This window comes from Rhamphochromis sp. 'chilingali' (genome assembly GCF_963969265.1).
Source record: "Rhamphochromis sp. 'chilingali' genome assembly, chromosome: 1".
Lineage (NCBI taxonomy): Eukaryota > Metazoa > Chordata > Actinopteri > Cichliformes > Cichlidae > Rhamphochromis > Rhamphochromis sp. 'chilingali'.
The window spans coordinates 71,032,065-71,054,311 of record NC_137929.1 but is presented as its reverse complement, the minus strand read 5'-3'; the positions used below and the strand labels follow the sequence as shown (position 1 = coordinate 71,054,311).

General features: G+C 42.2%; 1 protein-coding gene across 1 annotated transcript in view; it reads right to left on the bottom strand.

The window, feature by feature from the left end:
- The window catches only part of LOC308395876 (alpha-2-macroglobulin-like), a 24,819-nt gene extending 2,806 nt beyond the window's left edge, over positions 1-22,013 (bottom strand). Inside the window, exons 1-27 of the mRNA XM_080880913.1 lie at positions 21,877-22,013; positions 21,617-21,797; positions 21,368-21,521; positions 18,786-18,838; positions 18,660-18,680; positions 17,945-18,110; positions 17,786-17,870; positions 17,539-17,689; positions 15,241-15,358; positions 15,038-15,147; positions 14,773-14,940; positions 14,311-14,538; positions 12,771-12,834; positions 12,531-12,676; positions 11,976-12,125; positions 11,140-11,283; positions 10,910-11,033; positions 10,665-10,788; positions 10,070-10,295; positions 9,683-9,809; positions 9,002-9,123; positions 8,861-8,916; positions 8,556-8,635; positions 5,695-5,871; positions 5,369-5,444; positions 4,002-4,158; positions 3,351-3,425 (exon numbers count right to left, since the gene is read on the bottom strand). Of these exons, the coding sequence (XP_080737039.1) occupies positions 3,351-3,425; positions 4,002-4,158; positions 5,369-5,444; positions 5,695-5,871; positions 8,556-8,635; positions 8,861-8,916; positions 9,002-9,123; positions 9,683-9,809; positions 10,070-10,295; positions 10,665-10,788; positions 10,910-11,033; positions 11,140-11,283; positions 11,976-12,125; positions 12,531-12,676; positions 12,771-12,834; positions 14,311-14,538; positions 14,773-14,940; positions 15,038-15,147; positions 15,241-15,358; positions 17,539-17,689; positions 17,786-17,870; positions 17,945-18,110; positions 18,660-18,680; positions 18,786-18,838; positions 21,368-21,521; positions 21,617-21,797; positions 21,877-21,956 (3,363 nt within the window). The 5' untranslated portion in view covers positions 21,957-22,013. The remainder of the gene's footprint in view (positions 1-3,350; positions 3,426-4,001; positions 4,159-5,368; positions 5,445-5,694; positions 5,872-8,555; positions 8,636-8,860; positions 8,917-9,001; positions 9,124-9,682; positions 9,810-10,069; positions 10,296-10,664; positions 10,789-10,909; positions 11,034-11,139; positions 11,284-11,975; positions 12,126-12,530; positions 12,677-12,770; positions 12,835-14,310; positions 14,539-14,772; positions 14,941-15,037; positions 15,148-15,240; positions 15,359-17,538; positions 17,690-17,785; positions 17,871-17,944; positions 18,111-18,659; positions 18,681-18,785; positions 18,839-21,367; positions 21,522-21,616; positions 21,798-21,876) is intronic.
- Between the last annotated feature and the right edge of the window lie 234 nt (positions 22,014-22,247).

The window sequence follows — 22,247 nt, the reverse complement described above, 5'->3', positions numbered from 1 at the left end:
AAGAGTGGAGCAATCTGCTAGTAGAATTTACAATATAAAGAACATATTGAAAAAACACTGTACAGGTTGGGTGGTGATACCAGTCCTTGCTGGTGAGAGTTCAGGTATGTGGATGACACCTGGGTGAAAATCAATTCTCAGGACGTTCCACAATTCACAGATCACATTAACTCAGTGGAACGACACATCAAATTCACCAGGGAGGATATGAAAAGTGTCAGGTTAGTCTTCTTAGACTGTGAGATTTCCATCAGGGATGGAGGACATTTAAAAGCTGATGTGTACCGTAAACCTAAGCTCCAGCCGATCCAGGAGAGAAGGACAACTGCTGCCTAAGTGAAAACCTGTAGTGATCCCGTATGTGTCAGGAGTATCAGAACAGCTGAGGCACATTTTTTTCTAAACACTGTGTCTCTGTGGCTTTTAAACCCCAAAACACGCTGCGCCAAAAATTGGTCCACCCCGACACAAACAGAGTAACATAGTGTACGGTGTTAAGTTCCAGAAGGATTGCCAGGATCTATACATCGGGGAAATCGAACAACCTCTGGCTAAGAGGATGGCACAACACAGAAGAGCCACCTCGTCAGGCCAGGACTCTGCAGTCTATTCACACCTACAGGCCAGTGGACACTCTTTCAATGATGAGGATGTAACATCCTGGACAGGGAGGAACGCTGGTTTGAGTGTAGGGTCAAGGAGGCCATTTACGTGAAAAAGGAAAGACCATCTCTGAATCGAGGAGGGGGCCTAAGGGTACATATTTTGCCATCTTACAATGCTGTGATTGCAGCCATTGCCCAACTCTCTGTGAATGGTACTGATGGCCATTGATCAGTGGTGCTTGATCAGTGGTCTTTGATCAATGGTCATGAGAATATGCATAATTACGATTAAGGAACTGACCTCCCAGCCCACTGTTCCTTCAGTGGGCTGGTTTCAGTCATTATGCAAATGTCCTGTTTATAAGATTGAAAGCTGCAGTCAGCTGAGACTGAAGAAGTCACTTGGATGAGTGACGAAACGTTTCTCCCACTGAAAACATCCAGATGAACAGAATCAACTTTTTGGGGTATATGTAATATATATATTAGATTGTATATTATATTGTTGGTTTATACACTTTTGTGTATGTATGTATATATGCATACCAGCTCGGACGTCGCCCGGATCAACTACTGGAACAAGAAGGCATTGGTGGGCAAGAGATGAAAATAGGGCGTTGTTGGAATGCTGCTATACAAGAAACCCTGGCAGAAGGGGTTACATGAATAGGATGAGGGACCTATGGAATACCCAGCACCCACACTGACAGCGAAACAACTAATAGCTCAGTGTTCCAACATTCGAAAGAAGGGTATTGCTCTCACAGCTAGAGATTGACGAGGTGCCACACAAATGCTACGGCAAGGGGGAGCCAGGACGACAGGTCAGGGGGGAGATGTCATCACCTCCACCCGAGATTTTTACCAAGCCCCAAGTGCTATAGTGCAAGAGGAAGTGACCTGAAAGATAGGATCATGGCAAAACTTGAAAACTGGATTCCCCGTAGCTGGTTACCAAGATGTGAAGATCTGCTAGATGATGTAAATGCGATACATACAGCCACGATTATCGAGACTAACAAGCTGATCTACAGTACAGCAGCAGTGATCAGAAAGATGCTTGGCTACAGGTTGAACAGCCACAAGAAGGAGACTAGAGGCTAAGATCAAGGAGGGAGGTTAGCCAACTATCGGAGCTGCAGAAAGGTGTGACAAAGACGGTGCCCAAGAAGAAGTATAGCAAGCTGTCCATGGAAACTGCCAAACAACGACTAACAGCCTTGGCCAGCACCTTGCCATACACTAGTATGGCTCACGTCTACTGGTGGAAGAAGCTGACTGCACTCCATGAGCGTCTGGCAGCATAAATTAACCAGCTGTTAGTTGACGAGAGACACCCAGAATGGCTAACTGTAGGGCGGACAGTCCTGAAGGGATCGGTCCCATCCAACTGGCCGGACAGTCTTGAAGGGATCGGTCCCATCGGTCCCATCCAACTACTGACCAATAACCTGCCTCAGTACCACATGGAAGCTCCTGTCAGGCATCATAGTGGCTAAGATGAATAGACACATGTTCCTGTGCCCCACTCATTGGCAAGAATACCAGAGGTGCAAAACACCAGCTACTTGTAACAATCAGCCGAGACTGCCTGGATTGATTACAAGAGGGTCTATGACTTAATGCCCCACAGCTGAATCCTGGAATGCCTAGACCTGTACAAGATCAACAGGACTTTAAGAGCCTTCATCAAGAACTCAATGGGAATGTGGCATACAACACTAGAGGCCAACTTCAAGCCCATAGCACAATCACCATCTATCAAGGAGATGCTCTGTCCCTACGGATACTGACTACAGAATGAAGCAGCTGTCAGCCATCTCCTGTATGTGGATGACATCAAGCTGTATGCCAAGAGTGAACGAGACATCGATTCACTGATCCACACCACCAGGATATACAGCAACGGCATTGGAATATCGTTCGGACTGGAGAAATGTAGTCGGATGACAACAAAGAGAGGAAAGGTAGGCGGAACTTAGGGAATCTAACTAAGGCAACATTGCAGACATAGAGGACATCTACAACTACTTGGAGATCCAACAGGCAAATGGAAACCACAAAGAGGCTGCTGGGAAAGCTGCTACCACCAAGTACCTGCAGAGGGTCAGGCAAATCCTGAAGAGTCAGCTGAATGTTAGAACAGGATCCGGCCTATCAAAACTTAAGTCCTGCCCATCATCAGGTACCCTGCTGGGATAATAAGCTGGCAAAAGGAGGAGATAGAAGCCACTGACATCAAGACAAGAAAGTTCCTAACCATGCATGGAGGGTTTCACCCCGAGTCCAGCATGCTAAATGGAAGGAAGGAGGCCAGGGACTGGTGAGTGTCAGCACCACATTCCATGATGAAACAACGAATATCCACGAGTACGAGGAAGATGGCCCCAACTGACAGCGTGCTCAGTGAATACCTTAGGCAGCAGAAACTCAAGAAAGAGGAGGAAGACGAGGAACCATCATGGAAGGACAGGCCCCTGCACAGTATGTTACCACCGGCAGATAGAGGAAGTAGATGATACCCAGAAATCCTACCAGTGGCTGGAAAAAGCTGGACTGAAATACAGCACAGAGGCACTAATCATAACAGCACAGCAACAAGCTCTGAGTACAAAATCCATAGAGGCTGGGGTCTATCACACCAGGCAAGACCCCAGGTGCAGGCTGTGTAAAGATGCTGGCTCAGCAGCTCAAACTCTACTCCTTTTTTTGTTGAATACCTTGATATTCTTTGACTCTACTCACATGTTGGGATGTATTCATTTCCAAGAAGGCAGCAGTAACGTACGCACTGAGAGTCACTTCATCAGATACACCACCCTGTCAACAGAAGACATCATAGACACTTTATCATCAGTGCACCAACATTCAGGGATATGAAGTCATGAAAATGATTTTCAGATGCATGTGGTTTTAGTATCATCAATGTCTTCATGCATGTTCAAACATCCAGCTAAAGAGATGAACAGGAAGTTGATTTTGTTCATCTGGACATTGTATTTCCAGTGAGATGGATGTTTCTTCACCTCGGGTTTCCAACCTTATAAACAGTTTGTGTAGTCATCTAGTAATCAGAAGGTTGGTGGTTTGATTCCCCGCTGCTCCAGCCTGCATGCCAAATATTTGTGGGCAAGATACTAATCCCAAGTTGGTCTCTAGTGCATACTTTGTATTTTGTATAAATATGTGTGAATGCTACAAAGAAAGCAGTGCTGGTGTGAATGGAACAAGATGTATGGAAATAATTTCTTAAATAAAATAATAGAATATACTGATGTGAGCTATTACAGTATGTAGTACAGTGTTTTCCATGTATGCATGACATTATTAATAAAATTTGTTAAATCCACACTGGAGGCTGTTTCCACAGTCTAACAGCGAAGAACTGCAGGTTACCTTCATTCCGTTGTGGAAGAGTTTCCCAGACTTTTCAAAACAGCCATTTTCTTGTTGTTTATGTTGCAGCCAGGTCTTAGACTCTTCGATCTTTCTGGGATCAATAAAGATGAAAGACTGAGCTTTGGCAAAACTTCTTACCACAAACGCAGTCAGCCTGACAGAAAGAAAACAACACTTACACGTCTTACAACGATGGAAATGTTTGGCTGTGAGGTCACATTAAGAGAAAGAAATACTGATCATTATGAAAATAAAGTTGAAATTTCAAGATTAAATTTGAAAATGTATTTTGAGACAAAAGCAGAAATGTGGATATCACAGTTATTTCAGGACAAACTGCCACGGTTGCTTTACCCTCTGAATTAGTGAAATCGTACTTCAGACTCAGTTTTAGTAACAAGGAAGGAACTGATAATAATGGATTGGATTTATATAGCGCTTTTCAAGGCACCCAAAGCGCTTTAATATACCACTATTCATTCACTCTCACATTCATACACTGGTGGAAGCAACTACAGTTGTAGCCACAGCTGCCCTGGGGCAGACTGACAGAAGCCAGGCTGCCATATCGCGCCATCGGCCCCTCTGGCCAACACCAGTAGGGTTAAGTGTCTTGCCCAGGGACACAACGACCAGGACAGAGAGCCCAGGGATTGAACCGGCGACCTTCCGTTTACAGATGCGATTCCCAACCCCCTGAGCCACGGTCGCCCATGTCACTTGTAGCAATAAAAACAGTGTGGCAGTAAGTATAAGTACACTGAAAAGCAGAAAGTGGTGCAGAAAGCTGCATGTGGTTAGATTTGTATAAAAGGAAATGGCTGCTAATGTACAGATGCAAGGATACCGATGGTTCCACGCTCGTGGAATAAAGAGGATCTATGCTGTATCACAAGACCACTGATTTATTTCACTACATCTACTCAAGGCATTTTATACAGGGTATAGCAGTCGTTTGAAACAACAACTGTAATCATTTCAACTGTTTTCTTAGATTTGAATTTGACTTTTTTCACAAAACAGTATTAAGACTTTATTATTGAAATAGTATTTAGACTTTTTCTTAAAGTAAAATAACTTTAAGCTTTAAAATTCGACTTTATTCTAATAATGATCAATAACATTTTTATGTGGCTCTAATGCTCCTTCCTACCTACTAAATTACACAGTATTAACCAAAAGGTATTGTTAATGTTGGCTTAGTCAAAGGATTAAATGGAGAATTATTTTAAGTATTAGAGGTAGACATGTTTATGTTATTAATGGGTAGTCAAACTTCAAGAAACGTCTTCTGTTTGGTGGGACATTTAAAAACCAGTGTAACCTCTCTGGTTTGTGACATGTTTGATCAGTGATGTTCTCACCAAGTGTTTCCTGGTCCTGTTCCAAATGTGGTGTAAGCACCGTCAGCACTTTTGTAGTTGAGCTGTCTTTGGTATCCTGTAACAACAGGGACACCATGATCGAGACATTGTTGCTATGGTGATGATTGGACTCCATTTGTTTATGGATCTGCATGTGTACATCAAGATTTGGGAAATTCAATGACTCTTGCTGACAGATGAGGAAAATGACGCATTTGACCAAAAGCTGTGGCTAATGTTCTGCCTCCTGTCGGCTTGTTTCTTGAACCGTGTGTGTTGAAGTGATTCAAATGATTTCCTTCTTAGAGGAAACAATAAAAACTTGCCACTGGTGAGGAAGTTAGTAGCTTTTTCCATGATGGCTGCGGTGAGCTGCTGTGTGCCTTTCAGGTAGTGGAGGATGTAGATGTTGGGGGCCAGGAGAGCCATGTTCTGCTCCCCACATCCATACGGCATCTGCAGCAATCCATCCAGGTTCTTCAGAGCCCGGCCGAGGATGTCACCTGATCAAAAACATTGATTCACTAAAACTAACGTAAAACAACTTTGTATTATTGGGCAGAGATAACCTGAATACTTCAATGTGCAATTTTAAATGATGATTTCATTTAGTGAGCGAAAAAACATCCAAACTGAAAATCGTAGATTGACTGTGATTAACCAAATATTTCTGGGAAGACTGAGTTTCGTTTCACCAACCAGACCCAGGCCTGATTAAGGCCAGACCTGCTGGATCAAGAAATCACTCAAGTACAATCTGTTTGATAAAAGGGAAGCAGGCTAAAAGACGTCCAGAAGAAACACGTCGTTGCCATGACCAAAAGAAATTCAAAAATAGGCGAGAAGTCTTGAGATCTATCAGTTTGGACAGGATTAAAAACAATTTCTACAGCTTTGGAGCGCCAGTGCACCATGTTGGAACCCATTATCCACCAACTGAGAAAACTAGAAAAGATGTGGCCGAAATTACCCCATCGCACATCGACGACTCACCGAAAAAGTCAAGCGAATCCCAACAACACCCAGAACTGAAGGCCTTGCCTTCCTCTGTAAAGGTCAGAGTTTACGATTCAACAATACAAAGGAGACGGGGCAAAAACAGCATTCATGGACAAAACCACTGCTGACCAAGAAGAACACAAAAGCTTATCTCACATTAGCTAAAAAACATCTCCATGCTCCACAAGATATTTGGGAGAATATTTTATGGACCGAAGAGAAAACGTTTTGAGTTTTGTTGCATTTGGCTTAAAAGTGACGCATCATTTCATAGAAAGAACATCATACCAACTGTGTGATGCTCTGGGGCTGTGTGGCGTAGCTTTGTCTGCGGCTCAGCTGCAGGGGAGGGGTGGGGCATTGGGTTCAGGTGGTTAGTGACGGAGGAGTCTGGTTAAGGCAGCTGGTGCCCAGTGTTAAATCATGCCTCTGCTGTTTCAGTAGCTCGCCACGACCTGGAGGGAAGAACTCTCTACCAGGAGAATGTCCAGTTATCAGTTTGTGCCTTAAATCTAAAACTTGGGCATTTAACCTTCTGGGGTCAGGGTATAATTGGCCGTTTTTGACTACTTTTGATTTTACCTCTATATCTCACCTTTAAAAACTGTTTATCTTGCCTTGTTTGGTATCGTTACTTTCAGCACAACTTCAAATATCTGAAATTTCAGTTATTTTTTCACTATACCATACTATACTATACTATATTAGCACAACTGATTTAAATTCAGACAATAAATTCAAAATCCGAGTAGAAAAAAGTTATATTTTTTACTGTAAAACCCACAAACATGTTTAACAAATTATTTTCATAACTTGAAATGCAAATAGAAATTGTACATTTCTAAAAATTATGCACAAGTTTTGCAAACAACAAAGTTATATGGTACTATTTACCTAAAAATGCAGCCCAGGCCTCAGGCGTTTTTTACATAACCATTTAAATCTATTTACAGAACAATCAGGTGTACTGCATCAAATAAGAAGGCACACAAATGATTTGTGTTCAGTATAAGACAGAGGAGAACAGCACAGGCCTAAACCAGGTCTGACAGCAGGAGGAGCATCAGTCCAGTTTTCCATGTGGGAACAGCGTTTACACTGGAATCTGCCTTTGACGGCGTTTTTGGAGCAAATGTGACATTCAGCAGTATAACTGACACACAATACAACACAATAACTACACAACACACTAACTACAGCCTCCAAACACGCTAAACGTCACTAATGTGTGACATATGAAAACTCGCTCTCTCTCTCTTTTGCTCGCTTTCCGTCACTACTAAAAATGCCGTTCTCCCTAAATAACCAAGCGTCACATGTTGCCATATCATTTTTTGATTGGCTGACATGGTAAACTCTAACACCAATAGGGAAGGGGTGTTTTTTATTTTTATTTTTTCACGCGCAAGCGGAGAGTGTTTGCTAGCGCTGTCTGTAGAAAACGTCGTTTTTACCTTCTTCCTGCTGTAAACGCCGCTGTTTTGTTCAGAAAAAAACTTTATGTGTATTTTTTATCATAACTCTGGTTTTACGTGGTCCATCGACACAATTCAAGAACTGGTATATAGTCTGAAGTCCGTTACTTTCGACCAACAAAACAACCTGAAGAGTCGGTTGGGAGCTGAAAGAGCCGGCTCTTTTTAATGCGCCGAGCCGAAAGAGCCGGTTCTCCAACAAGAGAAAGAAATCCCCTCACTATCTTGTAGCTGTGTCGTCTTAAATTGGTCATGTGATTTTGACGTGTCGGCGCATACGTCGACCCCAGAGGGTTAAGATGGAAAATGATCCAGGACACCAGAAAGTGGTCGAGTCAAAATCTGGACTTAAATCCTACTGACATGATTCTGCATGACCAGAACGATTGCGCTGGAAAACCCTCTGGTGTGACTGGGCCAAAACTCAGCGTTTCAAACACACTTATGACTAAAGCTAGACTGCAGTTCTTCCTGCACAGAATGGCACAAACAGCCTTTTTGGGGTCCATTTCTTTTTCACACAAGGCCAGGAAGACGTGGGTCTATCTATAAATGAAATCATCTTTTAAAAGCTGAATACGGTTTTTACTTTTACTTGAACATGACGTCTCTTTTATTTTCTGTTGTTTTCGTAATTTGCCTTTTTAACAAAGCTTTAACCTGCCATATTTTATTTGGCTGAATCAAAATTGAGATGAAATCATGAGGTTTACCCAGGACTGATACAGAAGTGCGGGCAGATCCTTCTATCACATTCTCAGGCAGATGTATCTCTGCTTCCTCCGTCAGCGGGCTTCCTGTGTACAGACACAACAAACGTCCAATCAGGAAGTCACGACTACAACAGAGTTACTGTCCAAAGTCACCAGGTGGCCTGATCTTCAGCACATATCGTTACATTTTGTGAAAGTAAAAGATGAAAATTTGGCACATTTTATGTACACAGTGCACTCCACTGCTAACTTTGAGCATTTAGGTCATTTCTTTATTTAAACTTTGTAACTGATGGAAATCATACCGACCTTTTGGACAAAGAAGCCAGTTGTACGTCTTTGTCGTCTCACTTCCCTCAGCCTGAGGAAAAGTATCTTTAAAATGAGTAACAATTTAAATTTTATGAGTAAAAATGTTTTTCTCGTCTCGTATTTATGACACTGACCTTCACTATGAGAGATTTGGTGACCACGTCGATGCGACCTCTGTCTGGTACGCTCACAACCTCATTATCGCATGACACATGGGACGCTACGGCCTCAGCAGACACAGTCACATTCACAGCCCCTAAAAGCAGCAGCACAGGTCACCTTCTTCGTCTCTCCATTAAAATAAAGGTTACCGAGGTTATTTTACAGATTTTGTAGAAACTAAAAGGAAATGTGTTGGGACAAAAGGAGGCGGTTAACTGTGATCACACTAGATCTAAATCTAGATTTAATGTTGGTTCTAAATCGAAGGTAAGATCAATTACAATTGGAAATTTTACTGCATCAGGCATGAAAAACATGAGCTGAAAAAAAAAACAGTCCAAAATGATGTCAGGGTTGCTGCTGAGTCCTGCTGGAGGCCAAAGTACTGCAAATCATAAGATCCATTTAAGATTAAGAAGAAATCATTTGCATGGCAATGCAACTGCAAACAGTCTGTTCTAATGATACTGTGCAAGGGAAGCATGCATAATGAATTGAAAGGAAGGTTTCAAAATGACTTGTAATTGGCTAAGACAGCTGCATTAGGTAAAGCATGAGGATGGAGGCAGCTGCTGCCCTCAGGCTGGAGGTATAGACGTTCTGCCCCACTCCCTACAACCCCCACGTGTGGAGGACCAAAGCCTGATCCTCACCTAAGGCTGTTGGGATCATGGTCCACCTGAGGGTCTTGCGCTCGTTGGCACACAAACAGGATGTGTACAGATCACCAGAGAGAGGCGTGAGGGTGTAATCTGAGGACGGCCCAGGAGTGACAGTAACCTGTACGAGGAACACAGACATGGCTACATTTAAACCTGAGTTCAAATGTGAACACACCTACAGGTGAGCTTGCAGGTGTTGGTGAGCAGGGGCCCTTCAAGAACGGCCTGCATCCTGCATGGTTATATTGCCAAAGAAAAGATATTTTCTATTGTATTTTAATAACTATGATATAAATTTTGCTTAGAAAGTCATGTTTTCAGTATGGCTTTCCTTGGCTATGAACAGACATGTATCTAAACACTTTAATCATTCATTACCATGATGCAGCTGGTCAGGTAGTTAAAGACAGTCGCCCTCAGTTCAAAGTGCTCCCCCCGGATGATGGAGTAGGGCATGGTGAGTTCAAGGAAGAAAGGTTGGAAGACTTTCATTTCTTTACGAGGAGCCAAACCAAAACCCTGAGAGGACAAACAGAAAGCCTCCGTCTCCCAGGTGGTGATGGTGTCTGGGACAGTCAGGGACACGCCCCTTTTTCCATCGTCTCTGAAGCAGCAGATACACACAAACATATTCTGTAACATAATCAAACATGTTTTTATGTCTGTAAATTACTTGTATAACAGTGTAGTTACATCCTGCAGTGTGAATGACTTGTATATGTTGCATTGACAAAGTAAAAGAGCTCCACGGTGCTGATGACAGTGAAATAATATATCCCACCAAACTTTAAATATGACAAAACATCAGCCTGAAGCATCAAAACATGCTCAAGAAAAAACTCACAATTATTCTATTTTCATCTTTTTCATGTGTGCAAAGACACAGCAGAAAGTTCACATGGGTTTCTAAATGTGATCGTATAAACTTTTTAAAATGGAATATGCACCAGATCTCTTCACAACAGATACTTACCCAACTTCCACCAGATCCCAGATCCACGTCTCAGGGAAGAAAGAGCGAGCTGTCTCTATTGGTGCAGCTTCAGGAGGAAGATGCCCAGCAGATCCCAGACCAGGACCAGGAGAATATCCAATACCTGGAGCTGGACCCGTACCTAGTACTGTAAGAAAAAAAGGAAAATAATTACCGGTTTTCTTTTTGGTGAATACAAAGAAAATTTGTATCACAAACACAATTCAAACAAGCAAATGATTCACCATAGTTGACACGACGACAGCCATCATGGTAGACAACATGGCCATCATGGTATACTTTTCCTTTTAACTTGACGCATGAAGGCAATCGAAAAAGCAAGTTTGTCGCCATCTTCAGTCCGACTTTCTACATATTTCAGCAGCACACAAAGATCAGCAAAAACTGGTGCAACAACAAAAACTATTGTATTTAGATTAAGTTTGACGGACTCACAGGTATACTTGTATTTTACCTGGAAAACTGCATAGGCGTCATTTTGCTCTTGACTGGGGTGCGGCAAAACATATCTTTTTGGTCTCACATTAAGGCAGTCTGTAGCATCATGAACTTCATACGGGATACCTGAGGATTTCTTGAGTGGGAGCAAGTCAAATATCTGAAAAGAAAAGTGCAGTTCAGCAAAACCTCCAAACATTTTTAGTCCTATGAAGTTTTGACTGATCTATCATGATCATGGTCACATTTGGTCCACATAATTGTAAACTCTTAAATGAAGTACTGGTGTAAATATTAGAACTGATTAGGTTCAAATGAACTGCTAGATTATCTAAGAAGGGTTCTTAAAAAATAAATAAATAAAAATGATGAAGTCAGCAGTAAGCCTCCACAGATATGAGGTGTTGTAGTTGAGGGATCTTACAGAAGTTGTACAATTTCTCTATAAACTGTTCGTTCTTAGTGACTTATATGGTAAGTGTTCTCCATTTGAAGCTGTCTCTGTAGCTCCTTTAACTCACCAAGTCTCACTTTTCCCAGGTTTTTCTGTATGTATAACATTAACAAATACTCATGTATTTGAGCAGTTTTGAGCAGTTTAAAGTTAAAGTCTTCTCAATAAAGTAGACACTGACTGGCAGGTGATGCATTTACCTGACTGTCATCACAGACACATGCATATGTAACCTTGTATTTTTTATACCAGTTTGCTTTAAGACAAACTCAGCATTTGACTGTTTAAAACAGTTCAATGTACGACTGCCCAGACGTGAGCTGCTGGTAACTCTTGACACTACGGGCTCTGGAAATAAGGGATGTGTCCACCTCACTGGTGTTAATATCAGCAGTTACCTTATCTGCATCCAGAGTCTTCCCAGGCTCCTTGATGAGAACGCTCTTGTCGATGGCGCTCACACCACACAGAGAACGTGGCAGGGCCGTCACCTGCATGTTGGTCTCTTCACCTGGGACGGCTGAAGACGGTGAAAACTCCACTGACACCTGACACACACAAAACACCCGTAGAAGTTTAGTGACTGTGATGACTCCCCACGCACTGCTGGCTAAATGAGCTGCTTCACTGTGGTGAGTGACAAATCATGAGTCCCATGTGATGGCTGTAGCCTACGTTGGACACTGTATGAACACTGTGTCAGTGTTAGATAGGTAGGACTTGCATCATCATTGAAAAAGTGCTTGTATAAATGGGAGTGAGCGGGTCATGAGGTCATATAAAGAAGCAATTTGAGTCCTCAGGTAGAGTAGAAACAGCTGTGCAACAATCAGTCCATTTACTGATGCTAGAAATCCTCAGGTGATTCAGCCACCTGGAGATGACTTTGATTTGAACAACATGGCATGACTGCAGACACCAAACACACAGCACACCTCTAGAATTACACTCACCTTGTTGCTGAAGCATTTGTCAGTAGAGAAGTCAGCACTGTGGGCAATTACATCCTCACTTGGCAGGACGGCATAAGCCACAACCTGGAACTCTGGAGCCATCTCAGGAGACACTCTGACTTTAAAGGACACCTGGCCCTCATTCACTGAAACACAGGTCCAAACATGCATCCACAGATCAACAAAACAGACCAACGTCAATGCTTGGCTGTGGCATTTGTGGAAATATGGAAATTTTACCCGATCTATCTTGCACTTGAACCCGTGTTTGTCCTTGCATGGTGACTGCTCCTCTGGACAACACCTGGAAGACAGAAATCATTTAAAAACAAGAATGAACTAGCACTGATATCTGTGGACATCACTACCAGTGAAAGGTTTTGACACCTTAATTCAATGTGTTTGAATTAAAAGGTTAAGAGACATCCAGATTCAAGGGAAGCAAATTTGGATGTCATCAGCATAACAATGAAAGGGAATGTTGTATTTCCTAAATATAGGAATAAAAATAAAAAAGGCAGCGTGTATGAGGAGAACAGAGCTGGACCCCAAACAGAGCCCTGTGGCACACCACAACACACAGGGGCAGAGGAAGAGGGGCATTGCCCAATAGCAACAGAACATGAGTTCTCTGACAGGTATGATTTAAACCATGATAAAACTGAGCCTTTAAGACCAACAACGTGCTTGAGTCACGTGCTTGAGTCTCCATAAGAGAATGTTGTGATCAACTGTGTCAAAGGCAGCAGTCAGATCTAAAAGGACTAAAACAACAGAACAACCTGAGTCTACAGTTATAAGAAGATCATTAAAAACTCGTAAAAGTGCAGTCTCAGGACAAGATTTAAAACCAGACTGGAATGCTTCACAAATGCCACAAACATCTAAAAAGGTCGGACGTTGCTTGAGAACAACTTTTGCCAAAATTGCGGACATAAAAGAGAGTTTAGAAACTGGCCTGAAGTTAGAAAGAACATTAGGATCAAGACTTTTCTTCTTAATGATGCCTCTGATGTATTTTTTGTTGTGAGATTTGAAGATTCGTGTGCTGAGGTGTTTTTTCTGTTCTCAAACCGATCTCCCTTTAAGGGCTTAGTCTCTGTGGGTGTTTTTTCTCCTCGTCTTTCCTCATGCATTGGGTATTTCCACTGTTCTACCTCTTCTGACCTGTCGTCCCCATGTGATGTTTGTGCAATGTATGTATGGCTGGAAGGGTAAGATGGCGCTGGAGTGCTGGCAGCCTTTAACCCAATTTCCTTCTGGATCAATAAAGGTCATCAGTCAATCAGTCAAAAGTGCAGGGGACACAGGAAAAGCACAATAACTATAATGAGGGCTAAAATACAAACAACTTTAACTGAGAGCAGAACCCAGATGACTAAAACTAAGAAGGCCTAAGAATATAAATACTTAGCAGAGAGAGAAAACTAAGGATATCATGAACAAAGGACCAAACACTGAGGCTAATTACTAAGCTGACAGAAAATGATGAGGGACAAAGCACAGGGACCAGACCTGAAGTCTGTGGAACCAGCTTCCACTTTGGATTCAGGAGACAGACGCCCTCCGAGTTTTAAGTTTAGGCTTTTTCCTTTTTGCTAAAGCATATAGTTTGGGCTGGATCAGTATTTATGCTGAAATAGATTGAAGCTGCTGGATTCTCATGATGGACTGAAAGTTTCTTCTTCAATCATGATGGGCATTACAACAGTACTTTTTTAGCAAATACACAAAAAGTCTGGTCATGTTCAACTTTGTAGTAAACCCAGAGATAACTCACCAGATAAATGACATCCACAGACCCCGGAGACTCTCCCACTATAGTGTAGTTGACTGATACGTCTTCTTCTGCATCACAGGGAGCTGGTTTATCCTTCGTCTGTACCTCTAGAGAGCTGATTGTTTTAATATCGGGAGAAGACGGCTGGGACATGGATAATGTGTGAAATCCCCTGTCATAGTATGCAGTTCTATATCCTGGGTAGCCCACTGTTGGTGTCAGGCTTGCCTAGTTGGGGATAGGAAACAAAAATTTAAAAACTTGATCTACAAATAACATTGGACAACGAGACTTTATAAGCAAGGCAAAGGTGGAGGAAGATGAGTCATAAACTGTTTCAGGATTGCAGCTTCCTACTGTGGGAGGTATTTGGACATTTGCAGCCTATCACAAACCAATTGTGGCTTCAGGCTGCTGTCATGGCTGCATTAAATTACACATTGTTTCCGTGTGTCAGCTCACATGGAGTTGGATATCCTGGTCAAAGTTATCAGTGCTGAAAGAAAATGAGGCCACACCGTTGCTGTCAGTTGTCAGATTTTGTAGTGAGCGTGGTTGCCACATTTGTCCCGTGAACAGGTAGACCGGTGCGTCACAAACTGGTGTATTATTGTGGTACACTGCTCTGACCTGTTGAAGAACACAATGCTCTATCAATGGAAAATACAAACAATTTAAATGTGCTTTGCTACGACAAACTGAGCTGAAAACAACATGTTAGGCTTACTTTTCCTTCCACATTAGATCCCCGTTCCCAAACCTTGGGCACGTTAATAAAAGACACTTTTCCAAGGACGTAAGAAATCGTGACTCTCTTCTCTTGAGGGAGTGAAACACCTGAATGTAAAAACGTTCATGTTACAATCCTGTGAATGCCTTTTTGGTTAAATACACATCGATGTGTCATTTTAAAGGAATAATACAACTTGCCTGTTCCCTCTTCTTCCACTTTGGCCCTGATATCCAGAACATCTTGAAGCACCTTTTGGTCCATTTTAGTAAAAATTGACATGTTGAAGGAAAAAGTTGCACAGCCAGTCTTGTCTGCCTGGAAAGAACAATAAAGAAAGAAAATCACTGCTACAAGAATAAACCAAAATTAGAATCAAATCTCATTCACAGTCGAATCTATAAAATATATTAAATGTTCAAACTATGATATTTTATAGAGTCATGAAAAACTTGAGCTCATTTAGAATTTGATGAATTCTACGTGCATGAAAGCTGGTGCAACAACGGGACCAGAGGAAAACGCTCTACAGGGTGGGCCATTTATATGGATACACCGTAATAACATGGGAATGGTTGGTGATATTAAAGTCCTGTTTGTGGCACATTAATATATGTGAGGGGGCAAACTCCTCAAGATGGGTGGTGACCACGGTGGCATTTAGAAGTTGGCCATCTTGGATAGTCAAAGGAGCTTGCAAAGATCTTGGACACAACTTTTGTTTTTTCATTAGGGAGAGGGCCATGTGACACATGAAACTTATTGGTAATGTCACAAGAACAACAATGGTGTGCTTGGTTTCAACGTAACTTTATACATAAAAACATTTATTTATAAAATAATAGAATATAATTTTATATTTATATTTCAATATCACAATAATCTTCCAATTTAGAACTACAAGTTAAAAAAGAACTAACATAAATAAAATACACTTCCGCTAAATACTTCTCATTTATTTTCCCAAACCACACGGAGCTGCACTATAAGGACTAAAGAGCCGCACGCGGCCCCGGAGCCACAGGTTGCCGACCCCTGCTCTAGATCATGTTTACTCAAACATCAAACATGCATATAGAGATATACCCCTCCCCAACCTCCACCAGTCCGACCACACCTTTTGGTTCCTTGGTGTCCTCGTCTCTGCTGACATCTCCTGGACAGAGCGAGACTTTAGAGTGTAGTCAATGCAGCACAGCCCTCTCCCGTCCCTGATGGACATTTATTCCTCCCACTGCTTCAGCAGAGCAGCAAACATCACCAAGGACAGCTCCCACCCTGGTTTCAACATGTTCAGCCTGTTTCCCTCAGGGAAGTTCTACAGGTGCATCAGCACAAAGACCCACAGACTTAAATATTGTTTTCCTCTCAAAGGCCTGCAGTCAGTTCTCTCCTAGCCCTCTTGAGTTTCTGTGCATCACCAGACCTGAAGACGGCATCCCTGACTTTCAGCAGGGAATGGATTTCTGCATTCAGCCAGGGCTTCTGGTTTGGATACCACATCACAGACTTGGTGGTGGTAACATCCTCCACACACTTACTAATGTAGCTGAGGACAGCCAATCTATACTCCTCTAAATCCAGCTTCCCCTTATACACAGCAGCATCCCTGAAGACCAGTCTGTGCATTTAAAGCAGTGCTGCAGTGCAGAGTCACCGTCGTGGCGCCACACATTGATGGTTTTCTGTGTGGGTTTGGAGCGTCCTAGTTCAGAATACAGTTACTTTGTTGAAATAAATGGATTACACGGCGGTGTTTCCTGTTTCATATATATTAGACTCGACTGTACACTGTGTTCGTGTTTTCCTCTGAAACAATAAGTCCCGTTGGAGCAGCCTTTCAACGCCTCTCTCTGTCTCTCGCTAGCAGAGTTGACCCACACAACAAAGCAAAGCTAGTTTTCGGCTACAAGCCGACACGGAACCAATGTATCAGCCAGAGGTCCCTTTGCTACGGTTCGGAGCCGCGGACCTGTTTTATATACGCGCGAAATAGTTTTCTATACGAGATCACTGCAAAAAGTGCAGCTTTACCTAATGTCCACCTACTGTTACTCATTTATATTAAGATTTAAACATCTAGTTGGTGTTGATATGGAGAGTAACCTTCAGTAATCACACAGCAATAGTTCATTCATGTAGTTGTAAAAAGCATGATAATATATTAAGTAATCCAAAGTATTCAGAATACGTTACTCTCATTGAGTAACGTAACGGAATATGTTACAAAATACATTTTGGGCATGTAATCTGTAGTTGAATACATTTTAAAAGTAACCTTCCCAACACTGGGCACATTGTTAAGCAGCCTGTAGCTAAAACACATCCTTTATTCCCATTTTGTTCTTTGAATCTAAAACAAATGCCAACAGTAAAGTGAACACACAGCGCCAGTTCAGCTGGGTAGAGCAGGCAACCCGTTTGCTGTAATGCTAATGCAGGGGCCTGAATGTACCCAAAGTATCAGGGAAAAAAGAGAAATGAAGCCATAACTGTACCTGCTTTGTCTCTGTGTGGCAGGGCGCACTTATCTGCAATAGGGCCAAATCATCCTCACTGTGCACCAATATACCAAAACCTCTATACAAATTAATAGGTCTGCACACATTGACTGTAACACGTCCTGGTACAGGCTGTCCATACGTGTACCTGTATAAAGAAAAATAAGTAAACATTATGAGTCATTTGCTCTCCAAACTCCAGATTTTACAACACATAATTTGTCCTGAAAGAACTTTTCCTTACTTTGCACACACTTTAGCTTCAATGTCTTCCTTCCCAATACTCACTTCTTCAGATATATTTACTGTCACATCAAATTTGGGTAAAACTGGGGGAAATATGAATGTCAGCATTTGCACTCCATTACAACAAAGAATTTAAGAATAAATAAGACTGACTTACCATATTTCTCCACTTTGAAGTTGTGAGATATTTTCCTCTCACCCACTGACACAATGATCTGGTACGGTCCCTCAGGGGCCTCAGCGTCCAAGGAGTAAGAAAGCTGCAGTATTCTGCTATTGGATGTTTCATTTAGCCACTGTCCAATCCTGTTACTGTGAGGATCCTGTTAAATCAAGTGACAGTGACAGCTACTACACAGGTGTAAGTACAGTACCAACTAGATTCTTTATTTTCCTTTTCAACAACATTAGAGCTAAAACTGGACAATATAAATTTAGGGGGACATAAAGATGTCCTGTCTTCATCTGTAGCCAGCTTTGTCCTCTTCTAGATGTGAAGCACTTGTTTATAAATGTTTAAAAACTAAGTGATATAAAGAAACCTAAGCTGTAATGACAGGGAAGCTGTGGCTGTGTTTGTGGAGTAATTAAATCAAAATTATTAATTTGATTTAATCACTGTCATTTTATTTTCACATGTGGGGCATCAAGTGACAGAACAGACCCCTGCACGGTGTGTATTACATACATGCAACCCACTTTGTCCAGTTTTTAAAGCTTGCACTGTCAGTAACTTGGAGTAATACTGCAGAAGCAGTGTGTATGCAAGCAGTGAGCAGGGAACCTTCAAGTCTGTCTGACTGCATGTGTTCAGTGTTGTGTTGATGCATTTGCAAGAGAAGGAAAAGCCTTTTCTAGAGGCGCCCTCTTACCTGAAGTTCAATGACATCATACTGAAAGAAAAAGGAAGAAAGACAGGTGGAGTTAAGAAACTGTTGTGTAAATCACTGCATCCAAATTGCAAACAGCATTATTAATAATACTGTTCAAAAACTCACCAGCTGATTGGCAGGTCGCATTTTATTATCCATCGCAACGACTCTGAAATTCACTTTGAGAAGAATTGAGAGGTTACCTCTGTTTCTCTCTTTGTACTTTAAAACAAAGTCACTGCAACTTATCAAACATGGATCTGATTGGTTACCCTGCACAGCAAGCCTAGACAGATCTCAGATAATGGACTGATATGTATGAGACATATGTATAGAATTTATTGAAATTGAACTGATATTGCTAATTTATATTTTAATTAATGACACATTTAATTTATTATTTAATTATGTATTTAATACATTTTGGCACCCGAGGCCCTCCATATTCTTCCCTCACGATTTTTTTTCTTTCTGCTTTCTGCAGAAAGCAGATCCTGCTGAGCACCGCTCCTACATCGGTGGGGGAGAGAGTCATAGGTTGGTGGTCTGGCGTCATGTCTGCTTTGGTTGTGGTTGTGGGGTTCCCTCGCTCAAAACGAGCATAAAAGTTGTTGAGCTCGTTGAGGAAGGAGACATCAGAGGATGCGGGGGAGGGTTTGGTGGTCCTGTAGTCTGTAATGGTCTGGAGTCCTTGCCACATGCGTCGGGGGTTGGAGTTGGAGAAGTGTTCTTCTACCTTCTTTTTGTAATGGTGTTTGGCTTTTTTGATGCCCTTCTATAGATTAGCCCTGGCTGTGCTGTAGGCGTGTGCATCTCCTGACCTAAAGGCGGTGTTGCAGGCCTTCAGGAGGAGACGAACATCCCGGTTCATCCAAGGCTTCTGGTTGGGGTACATGGTGATCCGTTTCTGGGTGGTGACACTGTCTGTGGTTTCGGAGATGTAATCCAGTACAGATGAGGCGTACTGGTCCAGGTCTGTGTGGGTGAACATATTCCAGTCTGTGTTTTTAAATCTGTCCTGGAGCACTGCGTCTGTCCCCTCTGGCCACACTTTAATTGTCCTCACAGCAGGTTTCACACGTTGGATGAGTGGTGAATACCGAGGTGTGAGGAACAGGGAGAGATGGTCCGATTGTCCAATGTGGGGGAGGGGTGTGGCTTTGTAGGCTCCAGCCAGGTTGGAATACACATGGTCTAAAGTCTTGTCTCCTCTGGTGTGGCAGGAGACATGTTGGTGGAATCTGGGGAGGAGTGTCTTTAAGTTGGTGTGGTTGAAGTCGCCAGCAACAATAAAAGCAGCCTCGGGGTGTTTATTCTGGTGTTTGTTAATGGCTGCAGAAAGTTTCCGCCTACAGGGAGGAGGTGGATCGTCTGGCTGAGTGGTGCGACACAAACAACCTGCTGCTTAACACCGAGAAGACCAAGGAGCTCATCGTGGACTACAGGAGGAATGCTGACCCACATCCACCCATCCACATTAAGGGGACGGCTGTGGAGCGTGTGAGCTGTCTTTTGCAATGTGAAGTTCTTCCTTAGTGTGAGCTCAAATATGAAACTTGTGGGATTTTTTTTCCTTTTGTTGTTTTTTAAAATACCATATTTTTCGGACGATAAGGCGCACTGACAATGAACTTGTCTGAAACGGGTCTGTTTTTATACATAAGGCGTACTGGAATATAGGGCGCATTAAACGCCTTATAATTTATGCTATGTAACTTTGCACTGTCCACTTTCTGCTGTAACCAAACAAATTTCTGACGTGTGGGACTAATAAAGGTTATCTTATCTTATAATAATGACTAACCTGGTATTGTGGATGGATTATCTCATTTGTTCTCCTGACTGAAGTTTGGTCCATTTAAAGCATCTTTCCGTGTGATTGCATTCGTCAAAAACCATCGGGAACGTTTATCGAATGGAAAAAATTTAGCGTTCATCCTCCAGCTTCACTGTGTTTATGTTATGCTAACATAACTGTGTCGCTAGCGATCACGTAGCACATCATTATATACCAGCTAGCCCAACTTCGGTAATGTTTGAAGTGATAGCAGAGCTTTATGTTTTATTTCTATCCAGAAATCTCTCAGTCACAACATGCTATATTAGGTAGCTAGCAAAACCAGTGAGCTAACTTCCTGCTAACTTCTAACTCTGTTAAATTTAATAAATTCTGTTTGCATGGATGCCTGGATGTTAAACTTAATTGTTACACCTGGTAAAGCAGCAAGGCTGATCATTTTATTAAAGAGGAAAGAATTTAGACAGTTTTTAACTCTCAGTGATGCTGCAGTGTTCGTTTGACTTTAGGACTTGAACATACGGCGTTTAGGACCCAGGCTTCTGACTCTTCTAGCCGTAATGCTCTGACAATCCATCAAGCTGTGCGGCTTCATACCTTACAAAAGGCGGATCAATTTTTGAGAAAAAGAAAGGATTTTAAGTGCGCATTATAGTCTGGAAAATGCGGTAGTTATGTTCAAAGATGGAGTCGGATTTCAAACTTCGAATAAACATCTCGATCGACCGTATTGATATCTTGAAAAAATTTTGCTCTATGAAGCAAACATTTCACATCAATCACTGTATGTGTGTCCAAATTTTGGACCACAAAACTTGTTACACAAATTGGAGATGGTGGAGCAGCTGGCTCATGATGTTGGAATTTGAATGAACTACATGTCTTATATAACATAACAGCACATTGTTACCTTTTTGTCCAGGGAGGTAGATGGGTTTGTCTGTTTGGATGAACGTGACGGGATCAGACGCTCGGATCATCACTTTTCTGACTTGTTTGGAGTAAAATGTGTCTCCTCGTACCTCCACCTGAAAATGTTGCACCTCCTTTTGTACCAAAGGAGCCTGAGACAGTGGGATATTTAGATAGTCATTAAAGCCTATAATGCTTACGATAACAACTAACACACACTTTGTGTGTGAAAGTGCTGGTTGCCAACCTCAAACTGAACACAGGTTTGAAAGGCCTCATTTGACGTATGCGTGAATAATGTTGTGTTCTTCTCTCGGGACATCAAAGTGACAGTCATGACCAGAGTCCCACTGGGCTGTCGGAGAGTTGCACAGAATTTGGCCTCAGCTCCAGCTTCAATAACTGCAGGAATGGCCACCAGGTACTGGCTGCATACAGCATCACACATACAGCAGTTACTGCAGTGAACAACTCACACAGACAAAAACACGCTGAAGACAAACTCACGGTTCAGCCACCGCTTGATCCACATGCATCCAGCTCAGGAGGACACACAGAGTGCAGCTCAGGATCCAGAGACGGTCCATGACTGGTTGTGATCGTTCTCAGTGTCAGCTTCGGCTAAATATCGGCTGATCGTCCCCACCCACATAACAGCCACGTGTTTGAAACGCACTCATGTACTCTGATCTCCACAAAGTCTATCACTTACACATTTACAAAATCCCATTCCTGCTTTCAGCACTGAACACTAAACTATAGACAACAGTAAAGCTTGTTGTTCAGTGTAAAACATTACAGTAACATACAGTGCTCCGAGGTGATGTTTCTAAATCAGCTCAGAGTTTAATTCGGCTGTTACAAAAAGTTATTTCTGT